The sequence below is a fragment of the Eleginops maclovinus genome, chromosome 23 (genome assembly GCF_036324505.1).
Source record: "Eleginops maclovinus isolate JMC-PN-2008 ecotype Puerto Natales chromosome 23, JC_Emac_rtc_rv5, whole genome shotgun sequence".
Lineage (NCBI taxonomy): Eukaryota > Metazoa > Chordata > Actinopteri > Perciformes > Eleginopidae > Eleginops > Eleginops maclovinus.
The window spans coordinates 16,854,550-16,881,596 of NC_086371.1; the positions used below are offsets into that span (position 1 = coordinate 16,854,550).

A 27,047-nucleotide genomic window follows, 5' to 3' on the forward strand; every position below is an offset into this window, starting at 1 on the left:
TCCAATGGATTTCTCATACAAACCACAAATTAGAGCAGCATGGACACACACATACCTGCATGTAATGGTGAGTGTATTGTTGACAGGAATCACTAGGTCTTCTTTGGAGCTGTCAAGGATGGGTGGAGTCATAGAAAAGCCAATCACCAGACCTGAGGGAGCAAACAAAGCATTAGAGTCATGTTACGCAGATTACCGCTAGGACCTTTACCTATGGGCCATGTCAGAGCTGCCGGTAGGCTGTCACATCTCCCAAACTCATCAGTAACCTGAAATATGACATGACAGCAGCATTTACAAGCTGTAAGGCAAATACAGGCTTCATTCATTGCCATTCACCTCACCTACTCAAGCTTGGTTAATATGACCGGCTCAGAATGTCATTACTGTCCCAGATTTCCCTCAGGGTGCTAAGGGCTAAGTCAGACTCCAAACCTACAGTTTATCATATAAAAAGTGTCAATATGACTTATGTCCCACTTGGATCTCATTAGAGGTGAAAAGGCACACAGTGCAATATCTGAGAGGGTGTGTGAAGGAGGAGACATTTATGGGCATATTCTACAGCTACCAGAGGAAACAAAGCAATGCAAATAATTCAAGTCCAAATAAATACAACGTAATCTTGTGTTATCTTTATTTAAGAATATTGAATACAGACAACAGGCTAAATGACAAACTTTAAAACTGGCAACCGAGGAGCAGCGAGAATTACTTCACAGTCAGTCGTGACCGGCTGCCAATCAAAACCTGGAGCACCGGACAGCTGCGATTGTTGTAAACAAGCCTCATTCCTCCAACATATCCGGCTGCCCTGGGAGCACAATAGAGCAAGGTTGTTCTCATGTAAATATTTTGTTAATCCTGTTTACATTAAAAGGCTGATCCCAATGGAAGGAGTCTCATCAGCCTCGGCTACCTTCCTATATGCACACACAGAAACTCCAAGATAGCGGTCTGTCTTGAATACGGTAAAAATAAAGTATTGACAATAATAAGAAACTTTTAAACAACGGAAACAAATATTTGATTCCACCTTCCTATGACCCATTTTGTGTATGTTCCCTAGAATGACTTGAAGACAATGCTTTTATTGAAAATTAGTTGCATGACAATAACCAAGGCCACATTTCTGCTACACTGCATTCTGCTGAAAGGATTTTCTTCCCTGAACCAGGAAATTAAATGAAGAAACTGTATTCAAATATATTTTTAAAAATGCAATATAATGAGCAAAATTGTAGACGTTGGTGACTTTTGTTGATAAAGTTTATATCAATATTGTATAATTTTATTCATGGAAATATAGATTTCCTGTTGCTATGAGAAGATCAATACCCCTCTTTTGAATGCTTGTACTCCTATTTGATTTATATGTATACAATATGTACAGTAGCTATATATGTAAACGTTTAATCTGTTTAATGCAGACGAATGTACATGTCATGTGCTGTCCGATTGCCTGGCAACATCACCGTGTTGAAAAACTAGGGATTCAGTTTTTTTTTGTTGGGATTAGACAAACGAGATAAACAACGTGTTAATTAGTGAGCTTTAGGGGTGCTGTTAGTTAAATCCACAGATTTTACACATCAAAGTCTGTTTCTAGTTGTTAGGGAGAACTACTTCAGATGTGAAAAAAGTTTTATAAATCCTTTTGAGTCTCTAGTGGTTGCTGCGCAGAGTCTGATAAAAATAATTAAACACTCTCATCTTTGCTTCAGGCGTAATTTTGTTCCTCTCATTAGCAAGAATGTTTGGATAGATTTGGATAATTTATTAGATTTGGTTTGCCAATTAAGTTAAAGATTGCAAATGTCCACAGATATGATCCGTGCAATGAATTAGTTCCCAATTTTAGACCCTTTTTGTTCCTTATGCATTAATGAGGTTCAGTGCTCATGTCAGCCACATTTGCCTGGTGATGTTGTAATGATTTTAAGTTGTTTATCTTTTTTTGTGGGAAATACAGGAGACATGTTTGTCACATAAGTCATACAAAATGCTATGCTGCATCAACCTTGGGAATTTCTTATAATTATTATTGGCTTTTATCATCTCATCTGTGTCTGTTATTGAACCATAGGGCTTTATTGTCACACGTTTTGAACGCCTTTCTTGCATTCACATTGCAAATATATTTTTTGATCTCAGCTGGGGAAACCAGGTAGCATCATGTGTTTCTGTCTGCACTTGGATAGTAAAAGTGCTCATGCTAATGTAAAACCACCAAATACCACGTGAATGAATGTGAACCAGGACAGCTGGTATCGTCATGCTGACAGAAAACAACGCAAAGTGTGAAGCTTTGGTCAGTCCATGAATCATTCCTAGCTTGGCTCCCAGCAGGGTATTCCTTCCTTGCCCTCACAGAGATCTTTAACTCTGCCTGAGAGGAGAAGCGAAGTCTTCCCAACATATTGTCTCAACTCAGATGTGAACCCGCCAGCAACTTCAGTCCCATCCCCACAACACAGCTTGTCCTCTCTTCCTCACACCTGAAACACAGTGAAGCTGCACTATGCTGTGTTACAGAAACACACACAGAGGTCAACACAGAGGCTTCCAAGAGCTACGGACAAGGTGAAAGTGTAAAAGGAAATTCCTCTCAGAATAGCTTACATCTTCACTATTATAGGAACAGCAAATTTGCTTCACACACTTAAGGAGGAGAACGAGAGGGAGCATACAGACAAGCACTGGAACCCCACAACTTCTATACAGTTCTCCTGCTGTGTCCTCTATTGACTGAAGACCCTTATGTTTCCCTCAGGGTAAAGAGTGATAGTATTATGCCAAAGCCTGGGAGCTTTTTTATATCTGTAAAGCATTCAAATGACAGCCATAGCGATGCCTTGAACTACGGCGTACACTACGCTTGTTCGTACAATTTACAAAATGCTTTGTATGATGCAGTTTTTTTTGCATGCTGCCATTTTTTTAAAGTCTGTGTCGAAAATCATCATATGACGGAGGTTGGCAAAAAGAAATATTGCTAGGCCATTCTGTGTAGAATTGAGACAGTCCAACCATGACTCCCCCGGTGATTATTACTAAAAAACATTGAATCAGACTATACACGCTGCCACCATCCCAGTTAACCTTCTACTTATTTCTACATGAAAAGACGGAATGCCATCAGAACATTTTGAAAGATAAAATTGTGATTTGGTATAATCTAAGGACAAATGTCCCAGGCAAGGCACTACACATTTACATAAAATCTACAGTCTCAATGATGGATGCTGCCCTCACAATCAGTGCAGAGATCGCACACTGACAGACAGGATGCAAATTGTAAATGATTTTTAAATGCCATGACTGACTGGCATACCCTGGGTGACAACACATCACGATGCTGGAGGTGTGTGTTGGGGGGGGAAACTGAAAAAGATGTCATTTTTATAACGGGAAGATTTGAGCTTCTGTTATTTTAAATGCTTAGCAAGATTGATCTATCACAGCACAGGAAAAGTGTCTCACACAAACGGCAGAAGAAGGACATTACACACACATGGAGTCTAGCTAAAACGTCTTTGTAGTCACAGATCATTCAAACTGATGCAATGCATGACAAATGTCCTCTGGGTTTGAGGGTAATGTGGGCCACATTACTTATCAGGACTTTAGAGCTCCTATGTATATATATCGCTTGTGATTCTGAGTGACTCTCAGAACTGCCGAAGGAGTTGCCGCAAAGTCATAAGTTAATATGCGCGCTGGGTTGCATTTGGCTGCTGGCCAAAACCTCTCTGCTGTTTGGACACTTCAGATTGATGAGAGGTATAAGGCGGGGGCTTTTCTGAACCCTAATGTAGGTGACTCTCACCAATGATGCTCCAGGAGCTGCTAGCTCCATCCTGCATGTTTCACAATGATGAAAAGCTTTCATACCAGATGTCCGAATCTTCCATATGCTGTATAATGTTTACACCAAGTTTTCAAACTGTGAGACACCAGATATGAAGGCATGTCGCCCTGTCAGCTGAATTTAGGGTTTAAGAAAATATATAATCCCATTAGCAATCGTTTGCACTCTGTCAAATATAATTAAAAGCACACGTTGCACCGATGTACAGCTATGAGAGAGAATGCCAAGGAAAACCAAACAAATCAATTCTTGCAAGTTCATGGCTGATAGCATATCTTGTCATGATAATAAACACATTTTCCTGCTATGACCTTTCATGATGCGTTTCTTGAGAGATGGTTAAGACTGTTATCACTCTGAAAAAATGGCTCCATGAATGGTGCAAGCTTTTTTAGCTGGAGGACTTTGAGCACAAACCAAATGTGGAGGTGGAGAGTGAGTAAGCAGCAACACAAACCTGCAGCGTTAAAAATAAAGTCAGTACACGGCAGACAAAATGTTACGGTTCATTGTTGTGTTTAAACTGAACTGATTTTCTTTCGCTTAGGTATGGGTTATGTTTTCAGCTTATATCATGATCATTTTTGTCTGTCAGCAGAATAACGAAAACCTTCTGAATCTTGAGTCCTGCTTGAGTTATGTAATACATAACAGTGAAAATATTGCCTGCATTATTTTTGTCAGTGTTTTGTTATCCCTGCAAAATTAAGATTGATGGGAAACGTGTGCACTGCAATATCTCATAATGAATGTGTAGCTTTGACTAAAATAAATGTAGAGTCAGGGTTTATTTTAGTATAACATATTACGTATTACAGGCAGGTTTAAAAACTCTGATGGTTGTTGTTTAAATAACAGACTGCAATGGATAAATGGTCAGAACAACAGATGCATGTTATGCAAATTGGTATTTTGTGTATTTGTTGAAAGTTAAATAAAACATGCAAAATGACAAGCATTCAAATTCTTTTTCTGAAGCAAACAACATCTGACGGATCAACATTCATCTATTTGAAATGATTGCTTGGCTTGAAAAACTGGACAATTGGCTTGTTGGCAACACCCTCACTAATGTGAACAGGGGGCAGAGAGCCAAAAAAATATTTGAGCTTGGTTCCCCTCTTTTCCCATGCATTCCAGCTGGTGGTGCAGAGATAAGCGGCAGCTTTGGGTGATTAGCTCCATCCAACAAAAAGCAACATCACATTTGAACCTACTAAGATAAAACTCAATATTTCCAAAGTTAACTCTCTCACTCTGGGCATAAACAAGCACTTACAGATGTTTAAAATCCTTCACACTAATACACTCTGCATTAATGGCTCTCTTGTAGCGAAGTGTGTTTAAAGATCTCGAAATGACTATTATGCAATCCCTATAAACCTTAAGATTTTGTTGTAATCGCAATGGCTCACAAGGCCACTGATTGTAAAAGATAATTCAATAACTATAAAGATATTTATATTTTAAATGAATGTTTTCATTGGCATTCGTTTGACAAGGTTATTTCCCCCCAAAATCATCCTGTCCTTGTAAAAACTTGACATTGCTAATAGCAACTTCTTTCGTCGATGTGAAAAGGGAGTAATGTGTGTGTACCCTGCACTGGCTCCAGCCAGGCAAAGATGAAGGTTTGAGGGGCATACATTTTTTTTCACACTGATCTTTGTTCATTAAAGCAATAAATACATGTGGTTGTTTGCTTTGGTAGGTAAAATCTAGTTCATATAAGGATGAAGGAGTCAAGAGAGTTCAACCATGTAAACCATGTGACAGCGATGATAAAGAGATGGCTACATTGGACACATGGGTTCACACAGATGTCTTTAAGACATGTTCGCTGTTGCATGCCTTTGCCATGATGGAAGTACCAGATGTATACGTGACATAAGTGCCAGAAGTTTTGTTCCTTGTGTCAGTCCACTCTGCATGTGCATCACACTGCACTTTGATGTGTCTGCTTCACACGCCTGGTTGACAGGCAGAAAGGAGGGGTAACTGGCTACTTGTCAATTGAAGTGTTCAAACAGCATGCCAGAGCAACATCAGAAGTAGCTCTTTATATATTTATTGGTTTGAAAGTTCAGAATACAGAGAAGTACAGACAACTACTACAACAATTCATTGCTGTAAAACATGGCAAAGGTTTAAGAGAAAGGCCAAAAAGAAAAAAGGTTAACCCAAATAATTTCTCGGATAATTGTAACCTCCTGCAAAATATGTAGCGATGCACAACAAACCTGACATTTTCATGCTTACATTTAGCATTTAAACTGCGAAATGACTCAGCCCCTAAATTAAACTTTAATATGACATCTTGTGATTTAAAAAATGTACTTACTTGTTACTGGAAGTTATACAATATATGAATATGTATACAACTCTAATGTCTGAATAGCAGAGCTGAAACTAATAATTATTTTAGTTAACGATTCATTTTTTCACGATGACTCATACATCAAAATAGATTGTAATTATTTTAGAGTTGATGTATTAAAATCTGCAGCTTTAAAAATAATATGCAACCAGAGCCATCAGGCAGATGTTGCAATCGGACTGAACCCGGCTAGCCATTTCTCCTTGATTCTTGTCTTTATGCTAAGCTAAGCTAATGTCCTACTGGTTCTAGGTCCATGTTTACTCTACAGACATGAGATTGGTCACCGTGTCAACAACCGTAAACTACGGCAGCCTATGCCTCTAAAATGCAGTATAATCACAAAAAATCTAGCAATGTTGCCATTGCTTCGTGATGTCTAGACGAGTGTCAGACAGTGTATTAGTTTATTATTAGTATTAGTTAACACATCAAATCCTCTGCATTTACAGAAGCAATAATATAGTTTTCATGAATGTACTATATGGTTGTTTTGTAAGAAGTTGGGGTACAATTAACTTTCTTATTCCAAAGAGTAAAGGGAAGTACGGTTTTATCTATGTATGTGCACTCATCTTATCCTTTGCTGACCTCTGTTCATGGCTCATACTGTTGGGAAGTGGTGAATCTGCCTATGGAGGCCACCTGCTGACTAAAGATAAATCTCACAACACACACACACACACACACACACACACACACACACACACACACACACACACACACACACACACACACAACAAACACACCAATGAAGAGACCAAGCTGTCACCAGGCACTTTAAGCCATTTAAAATGTACAGCACCTCTGAAAGCAAACAGATACGACGCAGGCAGGAGTCGAGAGCACGAAAGGTACAAATGAAGACGAATGCTTCTTTTCTCCGCGGGTACGGCACACAAGACACATTAAAGCTCTGTGTGAAAAAGCAGCGCAACGTTTTTCATTGGGATCAAATTTCCTGTTTTCTTTATCATGTTCACGCTGCTCCCACTTCCTATTTTCATGGACGGTGGACGAGATGTTGCCGTTAGTGTTTCCTCCACTGTAGTTTTGTCTCTGATCAGTCACGTGACAGGAACAGGAAAGAGGAACCTTGCATAAACAAATAACGTTTCTCTCAGTCTCATTTTGGCGGAAAGCATGCGACCCGGTAGGTTTTAAAAAAATACAAATCTAGGCTTTCACAGAAGTAGGAATTCTAAGGTACTTTTGCTGTGTATAGATGTTGAAATGTTTCCATGTATACAGCTTTGACTTCCCTTCCCTCAGGGTTAGCCCAACTTCAATATGCAGCAAACATATAAAGTAGAACTGAATTGCACTTTTATTTGAAGATAAATATGTAGGGGACTGTTAGCTCTAGTCATTTCTGTGACACAGTATCTGGCAAGGGGCCAAGGCTGGGGAATTCTGAAATAGCCCTGTATGTCCGGTGAAGGACGAGAGGCCATGCAGGCCATGGAGCAGACCTGCACTCTGGATGTGGAGTCAGCCGGCCTCAGGCTACAACACACTCCCTCTTTCTTGCTCCCCGAAAGAAATAAAGTCCACTTCCTCTGTCATCTGGACACAAGGCCAGGCCATAGCCAGGCGACAGACTGACTGGCAGCACGGCTTTGATTTCATTGTTACTTCGGAGTAGGGTGACATCCACTACGTCCCTGTCCTCTACACTATAAGGGGAGTTAAGCCTTTCCAACATCCTGCAAGAGGGGGGTTGCCAAATTAAGGATGCGGCGACAAGCCATCTGGTCCAGTTTCCTATGTTTGAAACCTCTGTCCCTGACAAAATCTTCCTGTACCTGCCTCACAGGCACACCGGACAAATAAAATTCTTCCTCTGTGGCAACCCAATTTTTTGCATGTCATCATTTTTATCTTTGAGAAATTGTTTCCCCTGCTGTAACATGAACCAAGCAAACTTTAGCAATGTGGTAAATGGTTTGCCTTGGCTTTTAACAATGAAAAGTTTGTTGTGACACATCTATTACGTCTCTTTTTTTACAAGCAAATGCCAAAGATTAGCACAGTGCACGCCTGCTGTGATGGTTTGCACGCTCCTAAAATTCCTGCTGCCAGAGGTCAAACTTTGAGGAGCCCCATAACTGTGCTTGTTACCTAATTCCTGGAGATTCAGGCCATAAACAAGTCTCCGCTGCCGCGTCAGATGTCCCAGTGAGCTAAATCACAGCGGCCTCTTAAGTTGCAGAAAACAAGGGCAAAGTAAGGAGTGCCGGGTCAACACTCATGGTGCTGAATGCCTAAAGGGAGGGAAGCTGGCAATTTCCTCAGGCTTTGCCAAAGGACTCTTTCCCATGAACCTCAACCGACCTTAAATAACAAGCTAAGAGGCATAAGTGACCACTGAAATGCTACAGAGACTTCTATGTCACAACCCTATAGACGCACATCTGCCTGAGGCCGGGTGGCAATTTGAACGTAATTGCTGTGGCTCTCGTTAAACTAATAAGAGCTCTAAATGATGCTTGTTTCTAAGCAACGCAAGCACTTTAGAGTGTTGTAATATCAGTGTAACAAGATCTAGTTCCTACCTTCAGAGTGTTTAGAGTGATCATTCAAGAGATTCCACAACACAAATTATCTCTAGAGTCTCTCAAAGCTACTTTCAATAAATATGTTTTCACTACAGGTTCTGATTTCCACATAACTGGCCTTTCAATAGCATGTCAAGAAAACTTTTTAAAACACCAAAGAATGTGAAGCTACTCCTAGTTATTTTGGACAGCCTAATTTGTAGATTAACACACCTCACTTTCTAATGAAATCCAACTAGTACTTAATTTAAAAGGAATAGGTAAATGTGCAGCAGTCCTTGTGATCATTTTGTGTAACTAACAGCAGCACTGACATATAAATGATTTCATCTTTGTGCACACTCTCACCAAAACACGGATGTGATCATTCACTCACTAAGGTATAGCTGAATTGCTCAGTTATACCTTGATTTCTGAATTGATTTCTGAATGTCTTTGTGCTCTACAAGCTGCAGTATGAAACTCAGGCCTGTGTGAAAATGATAGAACTGACAGAGAGACAGAAAATCAATAGGTTACACCTCCTCTGCATGGTAATTATTCCAAGTGTGGGAGAGTGTTGTAAGAATGCTAATAAACTAGTACTTTGTTGGAGCAGAGCGGCAGCTGGTGTCCGATAAAGTACGACTTTATCTCATATTTAAATTATATCATGTCTCCCCCTCTCAATGATGGCCAACTTTCCAGCTCGCCTTTGAGTGTGGCCAGCTATGCCAAACACATCATTTCTTTCCCTAGCATAACTCAGCCCTAAACTTTGCAAACTGTACTTTGGCACAGCAGTAGTTAAAGCTACATTAGCATGCTAGGATGCTCACAATGCCAATGCTACCATGCTGGTGTTTTGCAGGGATGATGTGAACAATAACTTACATTTTGTGTTTAAGCATGGTTTCATTTGCTTGTTGCCAGTAAACATAACATACAGCTAGAGGCTGTTAGGAATGTCATTAACCATTTTCATTCACAAACCAAAAGGACACATTTTGACCTGATATATTACCCGTTAGGGAATCAATTCATAATTCATCCCAAGAGGAACAGGAATGTCTGTGCAAATTCTATAGCAGCTATCCAATAATTGGTATGTCATTTAAACAAATGTCAATCTCATGGGTGGCTCTAGATGAAAAGTTAGGGAATCATCAAGGTCCATGCGATACATCCTCTGGGCACGATGGAGAGGCACAAGAGAAAGGGATCAACAAAAGTAGTAGACTCAACCCCTGTAAAAACATGCTGGTACGTAAAACATTTCACAGCAATCCACACAATAGTAGACCAAAGAGAAGCGACAAAAAGACACACTTTGCCACACCTATAGAGCCATGCAGCTAGCAGGCAGCTATCGTAGCATGGCTAAAAACTGGGCACAGAAAACATGCAGGGGACAAAAATATGAAAACAAAAATACCACAGATGGTTTGAATCAATTATCTAACACCAACTGACACATATTTGGCTGTTACTGCAGATTCCTGGTGTTGAAAGAGCTTATCTCTCAGCTCTAGTTAAGTTTAGGGTTTGGGTTCTTTGCATGAGGAGAAAGTGAGTGACTAGGCATCCAAATGCCCAAGGGGCCTCACTACTTCATGGCAGTGATGAGTGAGGCACCGGACTCCTTATTTATTTGGATTTTACTGCAGAGAGCTTCCCACACGGAGCAGCAGCAGCATTCCTCTCATCCGAGCTGATATCTTGCTGATAGAACCAGATATGCAGGAACACGAACTGGTGTTCTGCTCCTCGGAGTCCTGAGGTTGAATCCTGAGATCAGCACTGAGGATAGGGGGATATTGTTGGCTATAATAACTCAACCTCTATAAGTGGACGACTAGAATAATACCCATAGTTGAGACTCAGATTTCGGGGATGATCTGATCAAGAAGAGGTATGCGTACAGAAAACACTGTGCTAAAAGCAATATCAGCACTATGCACCCAAGACACAGACAAAGCCAAAGATCATCAAGCTCTAGAGCTCAGCTTTAGAAAAAATGATATGATTCACTGCTTTCATATGTGACTGGGAAGATTTTCAATAGCCAATTATACTGCAACAAAAACAAGGAAATTAAAGAGGAGATGAATCAATCAGCGATTAACAATTCATTTCAAAAGTATCCTGTACTAGCTGAGCTGCACCAGGATGTCTTTCTTATATGAGACAGAATTTCTGTGGCTGTGTAATAAATGTTTTGGAACCACCGTAATTCAAACCAGAGACAGCGTGACAGGAAGATGGTAGCAAATTGCTCCGGGTGAAATCTTCAAGCTTCATAAATGCAGCTGCTGCGTAAATTATACCTCCCAAACCCCACAGACACACAGACACACAGACACACACAGACACACAGACACACACACACACACACACACACACACACACACACACACACACACACACACACACACACACACACACACACACACACACACACACACACACACACACACACACACACACACACACACACCTAAAATGACAATAACTTCTGAGTTCAGGTTTGCAATCCACTCTCCCTCAATCTCCCACTCATCAGAATCATCATAATGATGCTTGCTTCAGATCCTCATTTTAATGTCACAATTTTGTATTTTGTAGAACGATATTTGGGGGATAAGAGGGTTAAGAAAATGTTTCAGACTAAAGACACATGTAATTTGAATTCCATAGGAGATCTTTTTTTATGAGGATAATCAATCCTTTTGAAACAAGATTTCAAGAGATTGTAAGGAGAGAGAGATTCTAAAAGGTAGAAGAGACACATGGTCAATTGCTGCATTCAAGGTCCATCTTGTGTATCTGGTAGTTAGGTCATTCTCTGCAATAACTAGAGTAAAAATGACTGAAACATTTTAAATTAATTATACAGAGCCATTACTTCAAACGACATTCAACCCTCAAACAAGGCTGTGCTCTAAAGTGGTGGTGGGCAAAATGCTGCAATCTTGCACCAGTAATGGTCTCTTCTCTCATATCTCCGTCTTAATTGGGAACGCAATCTCACAGGTACATACTGCAAGATTGTAATTAAATTATGTGCCTCTCTGTTATGAAGCTGGAGGTTGTTTCTGTCTCCAGGATACTTCTGGGATATTGTGCTTCTCCTAAGTGTGTTCACCATTGACTGAGAACGATTGGGGCCCTTCATGGTTGAGTTACCAGAGCTGCCAATAAGTCTTTCAACAGATAACACTGCACAATCGCTAATAGGCGCATCAGGTTTGTATGACAACAGACATTTCAGACAGTGTTACTATTCCAAGATACACATTGTGGATTAATTAGAAATGATTATGTGAATGTTTAATGAGTTTTGACTTGCTGTTGAATAATGCAAAAGTTTAGATACGGCTAAAAGATGAGAAACTTCGGAATATATTTGGTGCTCATTATAAAATATAACATCACTTTTGACAGAGGGCAGTGATTATTTCTCATTCATAGAGTGACTGTTTATCCGTTCCTTCAAATATACGTGATCCACCTAACTCATGAATTTTATGAAGGAGAAAGAGAACATCCCTCCACCCCGGAGTCAAAATTGACCATATGGCGACTGCAGCTCATGAAAATATTCCCTGATCTTTATGAACAGCTGTTCTCCAGCAATCAGTGATGAACAACTCAAACATACACATTCAGTCACTGAGCAAAAAAACACAAAACTGGGTTCCAACCATACTACCAGATATCACAGTTTATCAGAGGGCCCTATTTTAACTATGAAATATTACAATAAAAATGATGTGCTTAAGTCTCAGTTGTGACTATAAAGCACACGTGGAGGCAGATCACTTTGAGAATAACTCCAGATTTTTTAAAACAAGTTGGTTTGTACTGGACACAAGTGACTTTCTCTCACATAATAGGCCTACTGGCTTAACAAAAATAAGACTACATAAAGACACCACTCTCGGAGATTTTAAGGGACCTGCCCTTCCTCCACATGTCAGCTCTCCTCCCACTCTGCCTCTTACTTACTGTACAAATAAGCCCATCATCATAAGTAAAGTCATTCAAAGTCATCATAACAGATATTATCTAATATTTGTTTCTCATTGTGAATTTAGCATCAACAATTAACAGCTGCATCTTTATCCAACACAACAACAGCATGCCTCCCTCTAGTGCCTATCTGAATGTAGACTTTGAGACTGCCGCTGGGTTCCTTATTAATTCAGTCCCATATTAAGAGGAAAACTTTCAATCACGTAGGAGTGATAATTGATTATGAACGCAATATGTGTGCACTGGGAGATGAAAAACGCGAAAGCATTCCATGTTTCTGATTGAATATAACATGTTGAAATGTCCCACCTCGTTTTAAATGTCTAAAAGAGAAGGTAAACAGAAACGCGTAAGTTCAGGATCTACCTGCCTCAGACTGACACCGCAGCTTAACTTGAATGAAACGCTTCGGCTAGAAATAAAACTGAAATCAAGCTTTACAAAAAAAAGATTGATCGAAAGTCAGTGTCAACAGTCACCTCGCTCATAAAAGTTATGCGTTCAAAACTTATAAGGTAAAAGTTTCCTCACCTGAAGCATATGCTATTCCAATCAAAGTCCGACAGAAAAGTGTAAAATCTGTCTTCATCTCCAGATCTCCGGTCCAGGAGCGCAGAAGCTTGCGCGGTGTTTCTTAAAAAGTCGTTAGTTTGACTGCTGGTGGACACAGTGGAGAGGGTTTGAATGAATGTCCGTGGATGGAGGGAAAACTCAGGTGAACCTCGGCCAATCGATGCCTGCCTGTACTGTGCACACAGAGAGTAAAGCCCAAATGCTGAGGAAAAGGAACAAACTATTCTCACTCCGTTTTGTCAGAAGGATGCACAAGGCACTGAATGGGATTTACAACAATTTCCCTTTCCCTTGCTCGTGACTGGAGTGTGTGTCGGGGGGCGGGGGGAGGGGGGGGGGGGGGGGTTGGTGACTTGGGCGGGGGGGTCCCTTACATCCATGACAAATTTCCCTTCCAGCAAGATCCCATTCATTTCATCCACTGTTAAAGACCTTTGGGCAGTGGTGGAATGTGGAACTTCCATTTAATGCAACTTTATACACTGTTGCCCAAAAAGTTGGGATCAAATAATTTATTGTGACTGTGATTTATTCTTGATAAATAAAGTGTATATATTCTCATCACACATCACAGGGACAATTAAATAGGAATGTGTCTGAAAAGCAAATTATTCCAACTTTATGGGCAACATTGTACTGAACTACACCAAAAATTTAAATATGTACTTTTCAATCCATTACATGACATAGATTAAATGTTTGCGTCCCCTCCCGGTCCAGTTACAACCAGAGATCTTCACATTTTCGAAGCTTTCTTGACAGGAAGGATGAAGTGTTGCTTTTTGAGATAAATCTCCTTAAGTAAAAAAAACCCAAACATTTTCAAGCCCCCTTGGATTAGCTTGAAAATGCATCGTCAGAAAGCTGTAAACATGGCTGTTCTTTTTTTCCTGAGCATAAGAAAAGTTTACTTTTCTGAGATGCTTGGTTTTAACAGGATGGTGGCACTGCAAACATATGATAAGATAGAATATGATGCGTTGCTGTGTATTAAACTTCCCAACATTATGTAAAAGAGTTTAGATAAGCACAACCTAAACAACTACAGTGTAAAACATCAATTCAGCAGTAATATCAATTCATCATTCAAGACATCATTATGACATAACTGAAAGGGAGAATTTTCTGCATATTACATATTTTACTTTTGATACAGGCAGATAAAACCTTTACCTAGAGAAGGTTTAAGATGCAGGGCTTTTACTTGTAATGTCTAGTATTCACTCAAGTGACGTATCTGAATACTTAACAGTGTATAGGTCATTACAGGATGCATATAATCACTAACTTCCAATATGACAGAATGCACGATGCTGTACAGGAGCTGTAATGTATTGCTTATGTGCAAAACATTCATTTTCATTTCATGGACCTTTCAAACCACTTTAATACCTCCTGACAGTCATTCAAAAGCTCAGCAGATAATCCTAATACCATCAGAAATTCCTATAAAACCACCACAGGAGTACAGCCGTGTCACCGAGGAAGTTAACAAAACACCAGCCTCTGCAGGAATATTAAAGACTCTGTCAGGATTTTTTCTCCTTTGGTTGCCGGTCTTTAATCCACAAGATAATACGTCTAGTCTCTTAATGCTTCTGACCCCATAATGTCAATGCAATTGTATTTGTTGGGGTCAAATGTCTGTCGTTAATTTGATATAGAAAAAGTTTTCTTTCAGACCTTAGTGAACCACAGCTGAGCAGAGGTGCCTTTGGAGCACCGCACTACCAAGAGTATGTAATTATTCTTCTAAAGGGTCGGATTTAATGATGACTCCAATGAAACTAAACTGCGCAGAGTTCTTCAGGCCATGTCCTAGTCCTGTTAACCCACACACCCACTCATCAATTCTCCCGAGCAGTCCTTGGAGCATAAATGAAGAGCATGATGAGCAAAGCATGGCCAAATTGAGCTGCTTTTAGCCCTGTTTTACTTTACAAAGAGGGTATTTGAAAATTGGAAACTCATGTACCAAATACACTTGGAAATAAAAAATCAAGGCGATACAAGAGGAGTGAACTTGAAGCTGTGTGATTAATTCATAACTTGTCAGAAGCAGCATCGGTTTCAAGGTCAAATCAAACCTCTTGTGGACCCACAGAAGAACCAGCATGCACATTCAAGCCAATGTAATTAATCAGCCCTGCTTTCCAACAACATGTGCTGTAAAATCAATAGTATGCTGTTATCTCCTCTTGGAAATCCATTACAACGATAATAACGCTAGCTGACTCGAGACCTATTCCTAACTGTATCTTAAGAACTGTTAAACACCAGTCCATCAGTCAAACAGCAGCTGTCGATAAGAATAAACATTTCTTTCTCAATATGATTATGTTGTTATTCTTAATAATTTCCAAGCCACAGAGACCCGGAGATCAGGATTGTGTGGAATAACAGGGAGTCAAGGAATCATTGGGTGTTATTGTGGGCATCAGTTTCCCCCCAGATCCCTTACGGCCATCCACCTCTCTGACCTTAAAACACAATGTTGTGATTGAATGGTTGTAATTAAAATGTTCTCCTGGTTTCAGCCCCGCAGCGCCCTCGGTTTCAGAAGAACATAAACACGCTAAATCGTGTTGATAGCCTAACAAAGCTATGTCCAGGGAGTTACCAAATCTCACTATGAATATAAAACAGATAATGTCAGAAACCCATGAAAACACTTGAGTGGCCAATGTAACAATAAACTGCACACATAAGCATTCAGGCAAACCATTCAGACAAGTAATAACAAACAAAAGGCCAGTTTTGCATGATTGCCCCTGCTGTGTGCAAAAAAAGTTTAAATTTATAATGCTGCTGGCTCCTGAGAGACAACTTGGACCCAAGGACCTGTCCTTGATGTGCCAGCACTCCATCCGGCCCATCCTCAGGTCAGGAAACACATTACAGATCCACAAGTTACTATTATAGGAAGGAAGTGGAGTGCGCATTCAACCGCTCGCTCTCTCACTGAAGTCCATGCCCATGGGCTGGTGCATGGCACTGCACCCTGCCAAGCTGTTTTGAATTGGCTGTCACTGATAGAGAGGGTTTTTGTTTTCTTTTTGTTACGATTGAGAGATCAGAACAGTGGTTAAGGGTGTCTGACTTAAAGAAGTAGCAGTGCTTGCATGTAAACTATTTATCCATTAAGTTAAGCAATGAGGAAAAAGCAGCCTGTTGACATAAATTCTTCTATGATGCTGAACTCCTGGAGGTCCAAGCAAATAGTACCTGATGTGTGCCTGATTACAATTACCCACCTTGACTGGGCCGCTGGCGTTGTTGATGTTTTCATCTGGTTTGTTTTTGTGGCTTCATGGCCCAATTTGGCCAACGGTACAACTACCGCTCTGGGAAAAAATTAAGAGACCACTCCAAATTTTTCTTATATCTTTTCTCATACATGTATGGCAGCCATTCCAGTGTCTGTTGACTTCCAACACCGAGAAAATTTGTCAGTAGTTTATAGGATACAATAAAAAATAACAATAATTTAACTCAAAATACACACCATTAAATAGTCAAACCAGAGAAACTGATAACGCTGCAGTGGTCTCTTAATTTTTTCCGGAGCTGTATATTAGCAAGAACTACCACAGAAGCAGTTTTGAGTATTTTGCCATGTATCAATGTCTCTTGGCACAGATTTTGTAACAACCATGCAAGGTGCAGTAACAATTTGTTTTTAACTTGAGATCAAAGTGACGGCCAAGTCCGCAGATGGGTGTGGTCCGAGCAAAGGGGCAAGATGTAGGGCGCTAGGAAAAGAGGAAAAGGCCATTTGATGGTCTGATGTCGCAAATAGTGTTCTGTCATCCCATAGCAGGATGGTTGCTTGTTTCGTTTAACGGGAAATTGTCACAACCCTACATTTATTTTTGAAAAACTGTGGTAGTTTTCTTGCAGCTTGAGGGCAGCAAAATAACCCAACATGATCTAGCCATTTAGTTGCTAAATGCTACACGATAATCAACAGTTAAGATGCTGACTTTGTTGATTCGGGCTGGATGAATAAGGTGGACAGTGGGTTTGATTATTTTTCAGACTAAAAGCAACTGCTCGCTGTGATGAAAAAATTTTTTGAAATAAGAAACAATGCATTAAAGTTTCTGAACAGAAAGGCAAAACAACAAGCTAAAGGCTTAAGGGGAGCTAACAAGTTGGGCGATGCTAATCTTTGTGACCACTTTCAAATTTGCCGTTTTCCCACTGTTTATAGGAAACTAATGGAGATTACAGTTTTATATGTTTATGCCTCTAATGAAGCTACATAATTCAAAACACATTATGATACATTTAATGCAGTCACTTTTTAAAACTTGTTTATGAGAGGAACCATTAGCTTTCCAGAGAGGACATGTGGTCCAAAAAGAGCCACAGAACCACTCATACTCGCTTCAGATTTAATAATAAAGTAATTGCTCTTTATTATTAAGGAAATGAGTAAACTCTCTGCAGTTATATGTTACAGAGTGGCTGACCGGTGCATTGTAAGTGTGTTGTATATGCACCCACTCCACGGAGCGGTGCTGTGCAGGAAGAGCATGGTTCCCCTCAGGTGCAGTTCATTTCCAATTTGCAGAGGAGGCAGCAGCATCCTGCTTCAGCGGGTCCCCTGAGGCCCGTTGAGCAGCCCAGAGGCATCCCCACTGTCACTCTGTTTTTGTGACCTTTCACCTGGCGGGAGGAAACAGGACATCGGTGCTTTTGTGTGTTTGTGAAGATAACCAAGAGCCCGCCCTTTTTTGCTCCATAAGTGTCAGGGATGACTTGTGTATCAAGCTTTCTTCTTTGATGATGCTTAATAACATCCTTGATTATTTCAAGTGAGGTCGTGTAAGAGTGCAGGTTCACAGCTGCAGAAGAGAATCAAAGTAAAAAGTGATTTATTGTTTGAATCGGCAGGTTTTACAGTGATCGTTTGGGTCTTATGCAACTGTCATGCAATGGCAACAATGTAAAAATACTGCATACACTGAATCCTGAAAAGAACTACATTTGAGTCATCTCCTCTTGCTATAAAAAAATGAATAGTATATTATACCATACTTAAATTTAGGCACGTGTAATGTATATAAATGGTTGTATAGATAATGACAAATCAACAGCTGCTAGAAGTCATATTAAGAACCCATAAGCCCTGTGAAATAACATTTGGATGTTAAACTTCATCAGAAAGAACATCTGTTTCTCATTTCAGACTAAAGTCGAAACATGAACCGTTTAATCAGATGTAAAATCTCACAATGAAGTGCACAAATCTAAAATGGTGATTAAAACAATAACCTTTTACAAGCGACTGAGGACACCCTGACTTGATGAAAAATAAATATTAAGAGTATCATTCAAAGGTCAACTGTCTTCATCTTTTGATTTTGATTTGGTTGAGCAGTGAAGAACCAGTATGTCCGCATGCATCTAAGCTTCACTATATTCAACCCTAAACTGTTAAATGTTTCTGTTGATTGCTACAGCAAATAGAAATAGCCTCTTCATAACAATTACAAGGCTTTCAATCAAGGCGTTTAAGGCTTATTGCAGGTAGAAAGTAGATTCATCTGGCTATATCTGATCAGCAGCATGGAGAGCAATCTAAAATCGCTGATAGAGACCCATAATGCTAAAAAGGCACTTCTGTCTTTTATAAGCCGAGTGCTAACAGTTATTGGTCAAGAGATGATTAGAAAGCTTTACATACTGAAAAGCTTTTTATCGATTCCACCCACGCTAGCCAGACAGAGCAAGAGGAGGGTAGTGGAGGAGTTTGATAGGCGGAGGTTTCTGTCGACCGTCACTGATGCATGGGCTGAAGAAGGGGAACGCCTTGCCCCTCGGCCCGTTGGTGAACGAGTACAGCAGACTCATATCATCAGCGTTGTAGAAGGACACCCTCCTTTCCTCGCAGTCTAAGTAAACCCCGAGCCTCTGAGGGGCTGTGACGAGCTGCAGCCTCGTCCAGGGCTGAGTGCCAGCCGAGTACTCGCTCCCGTTACGCAGTCGTAGCGTCCAGTAGCCGCTTTCGGGGCTCAGCTTGATGCGAGTGTGCCTGTCAACAGCCTCTGAGGCCACGCCCAGGTCCCACTTGGGCTTGGAGCCCACTTCTACCTCCCAGTAGTGTCGGCCTGACTGGAAGCCCTGTGCAGCCAGGATGTTGACGCACTGCAGGAAACGTTTGTTGTGGTCATTGTGCGGGATCATGACGTCACATTCAACAGCCGCCGTTTTGTCCCTTGAGACCTGAATGCTCGGGTGCGCTGTGTCGACATCAAACGTTAATGGGGATGGACCTGTGGGGTGAAACAATGAATAAACCGTAGCTTTATCAGTGCGTTCTTCACATTTATTTATTTTTATCAACTATCATTAGTGGAACAATGGTGTTATTACTGTGTCTGTGACTCTATATAATTTCAGTAATCGTTCCGTAATAACTCCCACTGTTGAGGCAGAACCAAGTTTTTGTGTCTAATGAAGCACATCAGAGAGGAAATTACCTGGCTTCAAAGACTTGAACATCTTCCTCCATGTGATGTACTGTAATGGGGCCATGTATTTGTTGCTGAAAGCGTTTATGTCAAACTCTGGGGCAATATTTACCTGCACACATGGCCTGTAGGAAAAAGCAAATAAGGGTAATTTATTCTGAGCACAAATAGAAACATATGACAAGTGCAAAAATAACACAAACTGAAATGGACACTTACTTTATCTGTGGCAGCTAGAAAAAAGGAAAATATTATAATTAATATTATTAAAAGTGCAGATGTGACAAATACACAGTTTAAAGGCTATTAAGAGGCATCAATAAATGTACTTCAAACTTGGATTCTCTTTTCACTCTTTGTCCTAGTCGAGAGCTTACCTGAGTCAGGACGATGTTCTCAGTGTCAGCGCTCGCCTGCTGCAGCAATCTCATATTCTCCTCCAGCTCTCTTACTGCCAGCTCCATGGCCTCACTGTGGCGGTGGACTTTCTCCACCTCCTCCTCCTGCTCTCTCCTTAGCTGCTCCAGCATGCAGATCTCCTCATCGTGAAGGATCTGATGGAAAGCTGTGAACTCCCCTTTGACACGAGCCTGCATATCTGCTCCCACCCTCTACAACAGGGACAAAATTAGTGAGGAAGAGGACATAATGTCACATCTTTCTTTGCACTACCACAGCTATTTTGTTGCCGAGTGGTTTGTTCCATTAAACCTCTAAATTGCTTCCGCAAAAGTACACATCTCTAGAGAGAGACAAACAAGGGGTAATGAAGCAACACTTGCATCAAAAAGCTATGTGTCAAACAAATGAAGACTGCATGGAAGGATTTCCTGTTCATCATCTCACCACAGCAGGCCGTCTAAATGCAAGCTCTTATTTTCTATCCGTCTCACACACATTAGATGTGTTTAAGTTTCTGTTGCCTGTGCACCGTTTGTCACATGGTGTAATGAAGATTTGTCTAGGTCTTAAAAAAACATGGAAACAAAGAGCTGTTCATCCGTTACGGCTCATTGAGACCATATGTGTTCTTACATAACAAGATGATAACTAAGATGTATTGATAATTCATGTATGGATTTAAGAAGAGTGAATACAGAGGAGAGAAGGAGGAGGTCGACAGAGAAATAAGCAGTAAAGTTGACAGTAAATATACAGTGTAGCTGAGGTCTCCAATTAATGCTGCAGCCATATTAAATGAATGTCTTAAACCATGTATTTTTATCCAAAATGTCAGCCTATAAAACTGTTTAACAACAACTATTTAAATATGTGTAGCAAAGTGACAAATTAAACATTAATTTAATAAGCTATTTTAATATTAATTGGCGCTTTTTCCAGTGATCGCACCATTTTAAAGAGCAGTAATTGGGAATCACAACATGGATTCAGGTGTAGTCGCAAAAAGTCAATGACCACAGCAACAGAAAAACACAATTAAATCGTTAATCGGATTCATTTGTATGACATTAACTGTCAACTTAAATTCATTGGCCGTGACATCCTCAGTCTTTTCTGAGGTTTAATCATCTTAAAGCTAAATAAGAAGGTCTTGTTATGATGCACTGGGTCTCTCTGCTGAAGCAAATAATTACCATGTGAGATTAAAACTGCACAGCAAATATTTCTTTAACAAAGTCCACACACAATGAAGTCAGAGGTTAGAGAGACATTTATCCACCCAAGCGCAAGCCCCATTATGTTTTTTACAAATCAAAGCACAAGTTGTCACTTACCACCATCTGCAAACACCACTAAATATGCACAGCGGCACATTGCAAACAGCCATTAGAGAGTTTCATGTGCATTCTTATCTGCTAAGTGCTGCCACCACTCGAGTTGAGCAGAGGAGTGTACCTTTATGGTGTCCATTTTGTCTTTGTTTCTGCGAATACTGTTGATGCAGTCTTCCATCCTCAGGCGCTGGCTCTCCAACATCTCTTTCACTTGTTTCTGTACAGCAATATGCAAATGAAGTCAGTATGGAGACAGAGACAAAAGCACATAAAGAGACTGAACAAAGCATTAAGGAACTCATATACAGTGGGGCAAAAAAGTATTTAGTCAGCCACCAATTGTGCAAGTTCTCCCATTTAAAAAGATGAGAGAGGCCTGTAATTTTCATCATAGGTATACCTCAACTATGAGAGACAGAATGGGGGAAACAATCCAGGAAATCACATTGTAGGATTTTTAATGAATTTATTTCAAATTATTGTGGAAAATAAGTATTTGGTCAATAACAAAAGTTCATCTCAATACTTTGTTATATACCCTTTGTTGGCAATGACAGAGGTCAAACGTTTTCTGTAAGTCTTCACAAGGTTTTCACACATTGTTGCTGGTATTTTGGCTCATTCCTCCATGCAGATCTCCTCTAAAGCAGTGATGTTTTGGGGCTGTCGCTGGGCAACACGGACTTTCAACTCCCTCCAAAGATTTTCTATGGGGTTGAGATCTGGAGACTAGCTAGGCCACTCCAGGACCTTGAAATGCTTCTTACGGAGCCACTCCTTTGTTGCCCTGGCGGTGTGTTTGGGATCATTGTCATGCTGAAAGACCCAGCCACGCTTCATCTTCAGTGCCCTTGCTGATGGAAGGAGGTTTTCACTCAAAACCTCACGATACATGGCCCCATTCATTCTTTCCTTTACACGGATCAGTCGTCCTGGTCCCTTTGCAGAAAAACAGCCTCAAAGCATGATGTTTCCACCCCCATGCTTCACAGTAGGTATGGTGTTCTTTGGATGCAACTCTGCATTCTTTCTCCTCCAAACACGACGAGTTGAGTTTTTACCAAAAAGTTCTATTTTGGTTTCATCTGACCATATGACATTCTCCCAATCCTCTTCTGGATCATCCAAATGCCCTCTAGCAAACTTCAGACGGGCATGGACATGTACTGGCTTAAGCAGGGGGACACGTCTGGAACTGCAGGATTTAAGTCCCTGGCGGCGTAGTGTGTTACTGATGGTAGCCTCTGTTACTTTGGTCCCAGCTCTCTGCAGGTCATTCACTAGGTCCCCCCGTGTGGTTCTGGGATTTTCACCGTTCTTGTGATCATTTTGACCCCACGGGGTGAGATCTTGCGTGGAGCCCCAGATGGAGGGAGATTAGCAGTGGTCTTGTATGTCTTCCATTTTCTAATAATTGCTCCCACAGTTGATTTATTCACACCAAGCTGCTTACCTATTGCAGATTCAGTTTTCCCAGCCTGGTGCAGGTCTACAATTTTGTCTCTGGTCTCCTTTGACAGCTCTTTGGTCTTGGCCATAGTGGAGTTTGGAGTATGACTGTTTGAGGTTGTGGACAGGTGTCTTTTATACTGATAACGAGTTCAAAAAGGTGCCATTAATACAGGTAACGAGTGGAGGACAGGGGAGCCTCTTAAAGAAGAAGTTACAGGTCTGTGAGAGCCAGAAATCTTGCTTGTTTGTTAGTGACCAAATACTTATTTTACCGAGGAATTTACCAATTCATTCATTAAAAATCAGACAATGTGATTTCCTGGATTTCTTTTTCTCATTTTGTCTCTCATAGTTGAGGTATACCTATGATAAAAATTACAGGCCTCTCTCATCTTTTTAAATGGGAGAACTTGCACAATTGGTGGCTGACTAAATACTTTTTTGCCCCACTGTACAACACAGAATGTACTTTGGGTTGTTGTTGCACTTTTTTAAAGATGTAGGACTAGTATTTTTCCCAACTCATTTACATAAGGCCGTGGAAAAAAATAAGAGACCACTTCAGCATTATCCTCTTCTCTTGTTTTATTATTTATAGGTATGTCTTTGAGTTAAATTATTATTATTTTTTTGTATTGTATTCTATAAATTACTGACAATTTTTATCTGTGTTAGAATTCAATAGACACTGGGATGGCTGCCATACATGTAGAGATAAAGATTTTTTAAGAAAAACGTTCCGCAGCTGTATATGGATGAGCAAAAAAAACATTTTAATTTAATGCGGTCTACTGGAACCACAGCCCAGACTAAAGCCTTGATAAGAAAACATTTCGACAGACATCCTGCAGAGATGACAGTAAAGACTCTAGACAGCCAAGAAATAGTCTGACACAAAGGGCTTTCAAACTTGCCATGTGTTGTTTTGGTATGGATTTAACAAACAAGATATAACGTGTTACTTAGTGAGCTTTATTAAAGTGTTGTTAGGTGTTACACAGAGCCCGGCTAGCTGTTTGACAATGTTTTCAATCGTAATGCTACGTTAGGCTAACAAGCAGCTGGATTTCTATAAACTTAAGTTATATTGGTCTTCTTTTCTTTCAAAACCTTGAAGTATTTATTTTGAAACAACCATAAAGTTGAACATTCCGGCACAATATGAAAAACAATTACATTTAAAAAAAGGAGTGACAAAGGTATGATTTATTATAGCAATTTTTTACAGGTGTTTTTTATTATTCTGGCAGAGAATGTTGTTTCCCCTGCTGTGGTCAAGTCGTATATCCTGTAATACACAACCTAATATAAAAGGGAGTGGAGTAAAGTTTGCCCTGAGCTACTCATGCGAGATGTTTTCAGGGTGGAACTACACGGAAATAAACACGGATGTAGACTGAGAGAGGAAACATTTGTATTCAAAGGTTAGAGAAAAACTCCTTTTTTTATCAACTGGTTTACTATAGAGCATAAGGTAATTTGTATAAGATAGCCAAATACTTAGTAACAAAGACGAATAGAAGCAGAGGCATGGAAGGCAACCCGCAGGACAACAGAGATACGGGCCGCAGAGGTCTGAACTCACCTCTAGGTTTTTGATGTAAGTGTCCGAGGTGGTGACCCGGACCTTCTCTACCATAGCCGCCACAAGGTAGTTAGTTTGAAATTGCTTGGAGCTGAACTCCTTGCGGCACTGTGGGCAGGTTACAGGCCCCTGAGTTCCTCTCCAGTACCTGGAGATGCAGGGTTTGCAGAAGTGGTGCATACAGGTCAACATGACAGGATCCCGGAACAGGTCGCAGCATATGGCACATGTCAGGTCCTCTCTCAGGCTGCCTTTAGTGGACGGGGCCGCAGCAGCCATGGCATAGGGTGCTCTGTTTTGTGTGTCAGTTCACAGATGGAAAGAGAAAGCAAAAATCTAGAGGAAGAGATAAAAGTACAGATAACAGGGTGACACATTAGTTTGTTCCCTAAAAAGAACACTCTTCCAAGAGTAACCTAAAAAAGAAAAGGTATAAAGTGTACAAAAAGTAAAAGTACTAATACCACAGTCTAAATATACTCCATTACAAGTAAAAGTCCCGAGTTGAAAATGTTACTGAAATAAAGTACAGAAGTATTATCAGCTAAATGTACTCATTTATCAAAATTAAAAGTACTTATTGTGCAGAATGCCACTTATAAATGTGTTGTATTATTACAGAATATTATACTATTCTGTATTCATCACTAGAAAATCCATATAAAAGTGTTTTAACGTTGCAGTTGTAACGCACATTTTGGTAAGCACTGAGTAAATAAGTAGTAAGTAAAAGTTTCTACAAGTATCAGATAAACGCAGTGCATTAGCAGAAAATGGAAATACTCAAGTGTATTTAAGTATATTACTTGAGTAAATGTTACATTCAGAGGTGGGAGAAGTACTCAGATCTTGTACTTGAGTAAAAGTAAAGTACCACAGTGTAGGAATACTCAGTTACAAGTCAAAGTCCTGCATTCAAAATGTTACTCAAGTAAAAGTACAAAAGTATAAACATGAAAATATACCTAGAGTACCAAAAGTAAAAGTACTCATTATGCAGATTGGTCCATTTCAGAATAATATATATATATATGTTGTGATTATAAATATTGATGCATTAAAATGTTATCAAAGCTGGTAAAGGTGCAGCTAGTTGTATACTGCAGGGTAGCTTGTGAATTTACTCCAGGACTAAAGTCTGATTTAAGTGTTGATTATGATTCACATGGAGTAGAATTACAAAGTAGCACAACATGGGAATACTCAATTAAAGTACAAGTACTTCAAAATGGTATTAAGTAAAGTACTTGAGTAAATCTACTTAGTTACTTCCGACCTCTGGTTACTTTTCACCACTGCATGAGACAAATAACATAAAATAATGTCAATGTTAAGAAATACAATAAAAAGATGAACATGGATTGCTGTGTGGATGGAAAGCAGCATAACATGGTGTTTATTAGGATCATTCTCTAAACTTGGATCAAACTGTGTTGGGTGTGCACCTTCCCTCTAAAGTCCGTCACTGATAACACATCGATGCAAATAACTCTCCACTTGTTCCTCAGATTAAGCTATGTACCTACTTCAAGTTTAAACGACAGGCCGTTCAATTCAGGGTGATCAGGAGTAGAAATGGTGTGATATATCACGGGTCTCTTAAAGCTAGCTTGTGATTTGTATTGTTTCGTTTTACACGGTTTGAAGCCTGCTAGTGTTTAGCTACGTATAGCAGAAAGCAAAAGTACTTTTTAAGCTACACTAAAGGAATACAAATGTAATGCTTTGAAATGGTGACTTTCTAAACTTTAGTTAACACTCTCGTGAACTTACGTTGTCTGTTGTTTGGAGATTTGTTGTAGCCAGGTATAGCTCAAAGCCCCACTCAATCTGCTCAGATCCCACGGTTTGGCTGCTGTTTCGGAACAAGACGTACAAGCCGACTGCGCATGTGCGAGATACACGCCCACCTTTGATTGGTGCTCTGGTGTCACAGCAAACAGCAGGACAGAATACAGTCAATGGAATGTAGTCAGTCAGTTATTAATGTCCCCTCCTCCACTCCTTACGTTTCTATGGCACTTTTCATAACTGTACACAAATAATCCGAGCTGGAAGAAGTTCTCAGATGTTTTACTGAAGCAAAAGTAGAAGGAAAAACATAATAATAATAATAATAATAATAATAATAATAATAATAATAATAATAATAATAATAATAAGAAGAAGAAGAAGAAGAAGAAGAAGAAGAAGAAGAAGAAGAAGAAGAAGAAGAAGAAGAAGAAGAAGAAGAAGAAGAAGAAGAAGAAGAAGAAGAAGAATTCAGTTTTCACTCTGGCTTATCTACATATATTTTTTAATACACACACACACAATTACACACACTATATACAGGAAGGTGCACATAATATCCACATGCATTGTAATACACATAAACGTATACACACTATACAGAATATAGG

At 40.0% G+C, this 27,047-nt stretch overlaps 2 protein-coding genes across 4 annotated transcripts in view; both read right to left on the reverse strand.

Moving 5' to 3' along the window:
• Nucleotides 1-18,110, reverse strand: part of flt4 (fms related receptor tyrosine kinase 4) — a 39,586-nt gene extending 21,476 nt beyond the window's left edge. For 2 of the 3 annotated variants that reach the window (XM_063875822.1, XM_063875821.1), the window contains exons 1-2: nucleotides 13,352-13,630; nucleotides 56-152 (exon numbers count right to left, since the gene is read on the reverse strand). In XM_063875822.1, coding sequence (XP_063731892.1) covers nucleotides 56-152; nucleotides 13,352-13,409 — 155 coding nt within the window. In that variant the 5' untranslated portion in view covers nucleotides 13,410-13,630. Of the gene's footprint in view, nucleotides 1-55; nucleotides 153-13,351; nucleotides 13,631-17,898 lie in introns of those variants that run through there. The other variant, XM_063875823.1, reaches the window with a different exon arrangement.
• A 146-nt stretch (nucleotides 18,111-18,256) lies between these two features.
• On the reverse strand, nucleotides 18,257-26,525 carry trim105 (tripartite motif containing 105). The gene is made up of 7 exons (XM_063875824.1): nucleotides 26,419-26,525; nucleotides 24,646-24,981; nucleotides 21,730-21,825; nucleotides 20,250-20,483; nucleotides 20,092-20,105; nucleotides 19,882-19,997; nucleotides 18,257-19,674 (listed from the first exon to the last, which is right to left on the reverse strand). The coding sequence occupies exons 2-7, from the start codon at nucleotides 24,922-24,924 to the stop codon at nucleotides 19,115-19,117; spliced, it is 1,299 nt and encodes a 432-aa protein (XP_063731894.1). The 5' UTR covers nucleotides 24,925-24,981; nucleotides 26,419-26,525; the 3' UTR covers nucleotides 18,257-19,114.
• Between the last annotated feature and the right edge of the window lie 522 nt (nucleotides 26,526-27,047).